Raw genomic sequence first — 9565 nt, forward strand, 5'->3', positions numbered from 1 at the left:
TCTCTTCTTTATTATTCTCTGGGTTATACTCTGGTTTAAAATGCCGAAGTAATAGATAGTTAGTCAGAAACAGAAATAATCGATATTATAAAAATATGAACATTCCCAGTATTTTTTGTTAATAGATAATCTGCTAAGTGGTATTGCTTTACTACAGGATACATATTTTTCAACGCATATATTTCCAGTAGTTATTTCTATTTCTGTATCGTAAAATCTCAGAAACTTCTGCCAAATTAAGAATAATTGACGTTTCGATATTTTATTCTTATAACATCGATTTTTCGATGATATTGAAGTCATCACATCATATTGATGTCAAAACATTGATGTTTCTCAGCTAAATATCGATATATATTCACCATCGATGAATATCGAACATCCCTAGTCAAGAACAGATTACGTCTCTAATCACTAATTTCGGACAGGAACCAAGTAATCGGGGCTCGTTCTTAGCAGTAAAATTCGTTAGACAGGTAAATATTGATACTACTAAATCTTGATAAATATTAAGCTGCTAAGGAGAAACAATCAGTTAAATTGAATTTCTTAACTAAAATTAATAAATTGAAACCAAATTAGCATTATTAAGTAATTCTAGTAAATATGAAATGGAGACTGGAAATACTAAATTAAATATTTACTTAATATATATATATACTAGCTGACCCGACAGACTTCGTCCTGTCAAAAAGATTTGTAATGTGGCAGTTTTTGTGCCTACGTATTTTAAAAAATTCTCCTGAACAGAACCATCACCCTGGTGATAGGGCGTTGTGAATAAAAAATAATTAAATAAAACATATATAAGGATTGAAAAGTAAGTAATCGCTTTATTGTTAATCATGTGAATTATAATTATTATTATTATTATCATAGTAGTGCTTTGTGGTATACGATGTTTTTTGTTTGATTACCTGGCGCATAGATAAACAAATCTGATGGTTTTCCAACACGGGGTCAGGCAACATACAATTGACCATGTGAGAAACATGGGTTTTCTAGATTAATACCACAAACACTTAATGGTTGCCCCTGGGACTTGTTTATAGTCATAGCAAAAGCAAGCGCACTGGAAACTGTAGTCGTGTAAACTCAAATGGCACATCAGTCGGAATCATTGGGATGCGCGGTATGAGAACATCTTCTCCTTTATACTTTCCTTTGTAAGATTGTGAGGTGGCAATCCTGGCAAATCCAGCGAGTTTAAAAATTCCGGTGGATAGTTGACTACATCATCTTGATTAGTAGCCGAATCAACTGATTTATATATCCTCAATTCGCCTGTAATTTGTTCTTGAATTTTGAAATTTAATTCATTTACATCTATGTTTTTTGCAGCCAGTATAGCTCGTTCGCTCAACCAATCATGGTTTCTGTAATTTTGAGAAACATCTGGAAACACCTTCTGAATAAGTTCGAGTTTTTTTGATCGACTTAACTGACAAAAACTTTGAGGAAAGTTAATGCAGCCAGTCAACATGTCTATAGGAAATTTGCCATTACCAATGTCAATGAGTTGTTTAGAGAATATGTTTCCAGATTGGTCATTTTGCAACTCGACACGCATATTCTTGCTTAAATGAAGTACTTTAACATGTTTCCACAAATTGGAGGACTTTAGACATGCATTGAGTTCATCAGCTGGCGTTGATCGTGGAATCACTGGCAATGTTTGACGAAAATCTCCTGCTAATAAAATCATTGCACCACCAAATCGGTTATTATTGCTACGTAGATCTTTTAAGGTTCTGTCTAAAGCCTCCAAAGATTTTTTATGTGCCATCGTGCATTCATCCCAAACAATCAATTTACATTGCTGCAAAACCTTTGCCATTGCAGAGTTCTTCGAAACGTTGCAGGTTGGAGTTTCATTGCTTTGCATATTTAATGGCAATTTTAGTGCTGAATGGGCTGTTCGACCACCTTCAAGCAAAGTTGCTGCGATTCCCGACGAAGCGAGTGCAAGTGCAATTTTATTTTGTGAGCGAATTGTTGCTAATATTAATGAAATCAAAAAAGTTTTTCCTGTACCACCAGGTGCATCTAAGAAGTAAATCCCTCCAGTTTCATCATTTGTTACTTTCATAAGAGTTTCAAATACATACTTCTGTTGTTCATTTAACAGTGGAAGATTTGTTTGAATTAATTCTTTCAAAGCGTTGAGATCATACAGTCTTTCTCGATGCAACTCTTGGTTAAAAGCGTCATGCATTGGACGATTGGGCGCGGTCAGGCCTAATTGTATTAATAGTTTGTTTGACATTATCAAGCACATGTCCTCAATTGAAATCAATGCTTCATTGTAAATTTCTTCACTGATTTGTATATTTGGATTTCCCATTCTATTCCGTATTTGATACAAAATATCATCACACATATAATCTTTGTACTTCATCCACAAATCAATTGGGTTTGATGGGAAGCATGTAGATATGATTATAGAAAACAATGTTCGTATTTGATGAGCGTGTGATGATATTACAGCATCATTGAGAGTTTGATCCCAATGAGCGTCATTTTCAAGTAATTGCAAACGTTGACAGGCTTCTCTGTAGGATCCACACAATTCACCATCAACAGTTCGTAACTGTTGGAATGATGTTGGGCCACGTACATTGACTAATAGCAGTCGTAAATAAAAACATTCATCATTGCTTGGATGTACTGAATAAATCCGGCCAATCGCATCGGTGGAATATACATCTGTATATCCTGGAACTGGTTTTCCTTGTTTCCGTCGTATAAATCTCCTTGAGGATTGATTCCAGGTATAATATTTTGGCATTTCAGAATATAGCAATGTTTGTGCGAAATCATCGTTTTGGCATGTTTCAAAAAAACTGGTTAATGTAGTAGATGGTGGCTGAGCAGCTCTTTGTACTGCGTTCTGTGCTGTAAAATACACTCTTTGTCCATTTTCTAAATGCACAGCTAAGTGAACAACAGAAGGGTGTCTCTCATGAATAGGAAAAGAAAATATTCGCCAAACTGCTTCATTACTACTGACATAGCGGCCCATTTGGTATTGGGTAACTTCATCATTAGAATTCTCTGCACCAATTCCAATCACAGCCATATTACTCCCTTTGGTTACATATTTGCAAATGTATTTAATCGATTTCACTGAATGGCAAGATTCAACGTTGATGTGTGCTTTGAATGTCTTTGATAAAATGGGTGAATATGGAACAATCCAACGATTATCTATTTCAATATCTTGTTGATTTAATTTGACATTTGTTGATTTGCCATTGTCTGCTGTCTATCTGCGACGATACAATGGATAACCGTCATTACCAGTAATTGTTTCCGATATTAATGTCCGTGGATATCGTTTTGAACATTTACCATCCATCATACACGGTGAATTTTGATTAAGAGTTCCACAGGGACCATGTATCATGTTTTTGATAACTACCTCATGCAATCCAGGATCTACTTGTACATTAGGGATTTCAGCTGATATCACTGCATCAACTTCATTTGGCCTTATCTTTTCAACCAACCAAATCAAAATGTGTGCATGTGGCAATCCTCGTTTCTGCCACTCCACAGAATACATCCAGCAGCGTGTCTCACCAAATGTCCGTCTCTCACATTATGTTTTACGATGAAATTCATTAAAGATTTCAACTTTTGTCTAAAGACTCTGGCTGTAATATCATGACGATCAATGTGTGATTGCCCAGGGAATAACTCCTGCTTAATTTCTATCCATTGCGGATTGCATGTAAATGTGATGAACAAATCTGCTGTACCATATTGACGAACATACGACATGGCATCTTGAGCATATTCGTGCATATGCCGAGGGCTTCCGATGTATGTTGCTGGAAGAATAGTCATCCAACCGACATTCTGTGCATTTCCATCAGTATTAATCGCATCTCGAAGGTGAATATACTCTTCAGATCGGAGTTTGGTTTGATTCAACCTGATGAATGTTAATCTCTCCGTTTCAATTTTAACATACATGTCAACAACATATTTGTGATATAATCGCCGACATCTCAATATGTCATTATCTTCATTTTCCCGAATCATTAGGCGGTATGAATAATAGTTCATTGAACTGACTTTTTTGTTGGTTTCAGAACCTGTGAACAGATTTTGTTTTAATAACATTCAAATACATAATATAGTGACTGAGATATTATCGCCACAGCTAAACTAATATTTTAGTTACCTGTAATGGGATTTATCATTTTTATTGATAAATCGTAGCCATCTTCACCTTGCCAAAATATAATGGGATATTGCAGTGCATCATATGAGCGGTGTGTTTCCTTTATACGTTGTAATTGATCATTCCGACGATGTAAAACAATATCACGGGATTCCAAATTTTCTCCAACTACAACGATAGCAACTTCATCAATAGTTGGTGCATTAAAACGTCTTGTATGTTGACCTGCAGGTGTTTTATCAGCTCTGATTACAATTTTGTGATTATCGGATGGCATCAGATCCAGGGCAGTTTTAAACAATATAATCAATTGATTGTGTTGATGAAATAAAGTTTGTAATTGTTCTACAATAGACCTCTTTACTAAATTGTTATGTGCACAACGCAGATCAATTTCTTGTGGTGAAATGCCCATAAAATAAATTTGCAGGAATTTGTTGTCGCTATCTGACACTGGTAACAGTGAACCTGCTCTGTGATATATTTGCCCTTGTATCTGTAAATAAAAAAAATATTATGGTGTGGTATAAATTAATGGATTGTCAGTGATCAAACTTAAATAATATTTGATCTTAAAAAGTATATATTTAGTTTTAACTAATATCTATCAAATATAAAATATAATAAAAGTGTCACTGAAACTGAATCACCATATAATATGATGACTAAGTGATATATTTCGTAATGATTAAGAAATTGAAGATTAGTAACACATCTTAACTTTGGTGACAGAAAATTTTGTTCGCTAAAATAATTATGAGTAACTGCTGTAATACATACCTTGAAAGTTGGCATAAAATTTTCCCGAACTGCATTTATTGCCCCAAATGAAGTCATTTGAAAGCAATTGTTATATTGTTGGATATGTGTCAAAAAGTGTATAGAATCTGTTCCTATTCCTGAAACCAATGAGTACAATGGTTCTGGTGGTGGATCCAATGGTATCAATTTCACTTTACCATTTGCGCAACACAATCCATTGGCTTCGTTTTTGTATTTTAATGCCTTACAGTGTGAGCAAACCAAGTTCATAGAACCAATAACAACACATTGGTAGTTACTGTAGTCAATTGACACATCGTAACTGAAAGCAGCTCGATTCAAACTTGCGCGATTATTAGTTGAATGTCGCGCTCGCGCTTCACGCGTTTGTGATATCCGAATTGTTTCACGTTCATTTCCGTCGTCACGTTCTTGTGCAGTACGATTAGATCGGTAATTAGCTTGGTTTATAGCATTTCTGGTTCTTCTACCTAAATTGCTTCGTCTTATAGGAGGCATATCAAATATAAATTATTTTTTCACTAATCACGAACTAAACAAACACTAACTAACTAAACACTCTGCACAAAACACGATATACGAATTTGTTTCGTGTATCAGTTGACAATTCATCTGTCATCTGTCAAAAGTCATCTGTAACAGACAACTTTTTTTTTTTTAATTTGATATGACTTGAACTCAAATCCTTTTAAGCCGTACGAATTGTTTTATTTATTTAAAATATGGATATTAAAAATAATAAAACACTGTTGGTAACGCGATTTTTGTTTGACTGATGTAATGACGTGGAAACTGATGCATTTTATCTCGCGTGCCGAAACTAATACAAAAGAAACGCGAGTTTCGGAACGCGACATTAAACTCCTCCAACTATGTATTCTGTGCTCCAACGCACACACGCACATTGTTTTGATAGATATGATCTTTGACGTTAGGAACACACCTACATTGCTTAGACAACAGTGAGTGCTTGTAATTTAATATGAACTTTATACCATAGCAATAAAGCTCAAATTGACTACGTTTTAGTTACAAATCATTTTTATGGGAAAAAGAAAAGGGCTATTTTTAGGATTTTTCCAGCAATAATTCTAATTTTTCTCGCCGTAAAAACCATCCTTGAACTTCAACGAACATTTTAAAAAAAGATTTGGCCAAATTGGTCCAGGCGTTGTTGAGTTATGCGCTTACCAACACATTTTGCGATTCATTTTTATATACAAGATTAATTGCAGATATATTGCTGGTTGAGAAGGATATTCATCAACAACTGTTTGGATATGTGGAAGGAATCATTGTCAACCAAAACACTTTCGGTTTGGATGTTTTAGACAGATTAGAAATTAACCGTTTAGTGATTGAATTAGGCAGCGAGTCGTAAAGTGAAAGTGACCGAAGGAAACTTTGTCGATATGTGATAATACTCTACAATGCTGTAAATTTCTGAGACAGAGTAATAAGAGTGGAAACAACAAAAGGTATGCACATAATTAATTGAATATAACTGTAGAAAATGGTATTCTAGGGCGTGAAAGATTTGTGTGCCCATATACGATAGTAATTGTTCAAAATTAAACGTAAGCATTAGGTTGGAACATATAAAGAGAGAATGAATACTAACTGTTTTGTAGATATGGTAAATGTATTAGACAGAATTCGGTGATTAATTTTATCAAGAATGGTGCACTACCTATATAGCAGAAGAAATAAAAGTACGGTGATACCAAGATGACTTTCCAAGTAAACACACTATCGAAGGAAACAGGAACTAAAAGTAAAAAGTAAATATACTCTCGAATGAAAGTAAAATATGTTTTTCAGATATAAAATTGTTAATTAGGTGGAATTTAATCTTCCCGGGGGATAACACTGCGGGGATAAAGACGCACCTAGCAACTCTACCTCATGGATGGTGTGGAAAAGAGTTCAATGTAAACAGAACAAATCTAACCTACATTACACCTGTGTTCTTTATTGTAGTTTTAAGTCCTTCGATAATATATGTATTAGATGTACTATAATATTAAAATAAATTATATTTGATAACATTTTTGTTTAAGTATTTTATCCAGATTAGAATTTTGTTGTATGTCAAAGCCAAACTTAACTAAAACTCAGAGTTGATGCGGCAACATTGTAATGTTTCGACGTCACAAATATCCACTACGCATTTCTAAAAAAACATTGAACAGACTATATGTCATTTTCGGTTTTCTGCTGTCCTTTTCGAGCTTTCGAGTTTCTTTACTGTTCAGTATCTGCGTCGATTTTGTCGGATTGTGCGTTGATTATCAACATTTTCGGCATAATTGAAGCTTATGCTACAAACAGAAATTGTAAGCTGATTCAGAATGATTAAAATGCTGGAAGTTCCATCATTAAATAAGCACATAGCCAAATACGCCGAGACCTCAACGATTTTTAAAACAGAATGCAAATGTTTTGTAGCCAATCGCCAAACTATTCAATTGAATCTTTCATTTGCATTTTGAGTATGACTGCCTAAACATTTATCGGCTAAATCATCTCTCGATAAACTTTCATTTCCTTCATTTTCACTTTTTTCTTTTCATTCTCTTCCTTCTTTTTTTCTCCTTCTTCATTTTCATTATAGTTATTTGAGTGCAAATTTGTATACCAATTTCCGTGATAGGATTTTTTATGAGGCCTAGTACTACAACATTTTCGACTATGAAGATATTTTGTATATAAATGAAACGAACGCTATAACAGTTAAGTTAGAACTGATTTTAAAATGCTGGGTAACTAATTCTTCTTTACATTTATATCCAAATTATTGACTCACATGACAGCAGTGTTCCCAATTCCCAAAATATGAATAGTGACCCTCGAATTCTCATAAAACAAGAGAACAATACAAGGTTACAAATCAACTTTTGGACCCAAACATATAAGAATAATCCTTAACTTTATTTGATTCGTTGAACTTAAATCTTCGATCCATGTGTCAAGATTGGTTCTAGTTTCCGAGCTTGGGCATGATTGTTTTTGTGTCGTGATTATGTTTTGGAACGTGCGAAAATGCAGAAACAACGTTGCAAATTAGATTCAAGTGCACTCGTGATGTGGTAAGATGCGTATTTGCAGTACATTGGTTTTGCTGTATAAACACTGATAAGCCATGGGTACCTAAATTGTGTTGTAAGGCATGTATATCAAAACTATAAAGTGGACACCCTAACAGAAGATGCATGTAGATTATGACTACTTTTTCTTGAAGAATATCGATTGGCAAAAATGCAAAAAAATAGCAGATATAAATAATAGTCCAGGTACAAGTGTAAAGAATATCTCAAGGTCTTTGTCTTCATCTTCGGCGAGTAATGAAAATGATTTCGTTATGAAAGGAAAGCATTTAAATTTACAAAGTGTACTGCATGATTTGATCCGTGATTCGATTTTATCGAAAAAAAGCAGAGTTGCTTGCGACATGGGTGGAGGAATGAAAATATGTTCATCTTAAAACACAAGTTTCTTTATGTAGGAATAGAAATCATGCTATTCTGCAGATTTTCAAAAAAGAAGATTAAATGTATTTCTGTAATGATATCAAGGCTTTATTTGCTATGACACAATACGTAGAGCTTTTGCCAAGATCAAATCCAGTGATCATCAATGGAAAATTTTTTGTGATCTAAAGTTTGAGAAATAAATTAATTATATTTAATATCGAAATATTAATTGACTTACATTTTCATTACAATTTCTTAGTCTATTAGTTGGAATGCAATCATGGAACAATTCACGAAATGTTGCTGGTTTTTTTTGTGTCTGTGGGACAGTCTCTCTCGTGTCTGCCGTGCAGTTAATCCCAATATATAATAATAATAATAAGCCAAGACAACAAAACTGTGTTCTCTGTACAGTACTTCATCAATTTTTTTTCTAAAAACTGTCGTACATATTCTAAAATCTAATAGTTGACGTAAAATTTGTAAAATGTGTCATGCCTGTGAAAGTAGCAGCATAGGTATTTTTTATATAGTTTCAAAGTGTTGTTCACAACTTTGTGGGTAACCTCAACTCATGTGATTACAATTTGTACAATTTGATAAACAATTTGTAGTAAAACTACCGTAATATTGAAGCTCGAATGTCTTTCAAAATACATTTTTTATATTTACATCTTGATTTATCCTACAAATCGTGGAGACACAAGCGACGAGCTAGGAGAGCGTCTACACCAAGATAAAACGAAAATTGAAAGTAATAATAATAACCGATGATTGTTGAATATTAATCCGACGAAGTCCCTGTCCATTCTTAATTTATCCTTATTAATTCAATAAATGGCCGTTAATAGTTAAAAATAATATATTTATTGAATATTTCGAAAACTAGAGCCAGTTTAAAAAAAACTGGCCGCTAATTTGTAGTCAGCCCTCCAATTTACCTTACAAACAGCTTTTAGTTGCTCAGGTCCAAAACCGTGTATATCTGTGTAATTAATCATTTTGATTATATCTTGTTACATGAAAAAAAAAGACAACCTATGGTGGAAAATGGTTTTAATAATTAAAATATGTTTAGTAAAATTTTACAAAGCATATAAATTATGAGATCTTACGAAGT

At 33.7% G+C, this 9565-nt stretch overlaps 1 protein-coding gene across 1 annotated transcript; it reads right to left on the reverse strand.

Moving 5' to 3' along the window:
* Positions 1 to 3265: 3265 nt before the first annotated feature.
* LOC143190825 (uncharacterized) lies at positions 3266 to 5765 on the reverse strand. Its single transcript, XM_076395391.1, has 3 exons — positions 4970 to 5765; positions 4546 to 4685; positions 3266 to 3269 (listed from the first exon to the last, which is right to left on the reverse strand). The coding sequence occupies exons 1-3, from the start codon at positions 5468 to 5470 to the stop codon at positions 3266 to 3268; spliced, it is 645 nt and encodes a 214-aa protein (XP_076251506.1). The 5' UTR covers positions 5471 to 5765.
* Positions 5766 to 9565: the final 3800 nt, after the last annotated feature.

The sequence above is a fragment of the Rhynchophorus ferrugineus genome, unplaced genomic scaffold (genome assembly GCF_030347505.1).
Source record: "Rhynchophorus ferrugineus isolate W39M unplaced genomic scaffold, kcgeb_rfMv2 rfM2, whole genome shotgun sequence".
Taxonomy (NCBI): Eukaryota; Metazoa; Arthropoda; class Insecta; order Coleoptera; family Curculionidae; genus Rhynchophorus; species Rhynchophorus ferrugineus.

Excerpts from the sequence above, each read along its gene's own strand:
- LOC143190825 (XM_076395391.1), bottom strand. The coding sequence starts at position 5,470 with ATGCCTCCTATAAGACGAAGCAATTTAGGTAGAAGAACCAGAAATGCT. Across the intron at positions 4,686-4,969 it reads ATTTTATGCCAACTTTCAAG|ATACAAGGGCAAATATATCA; the intron begins GTATGTATTACA and ends TTTTATTTACAG.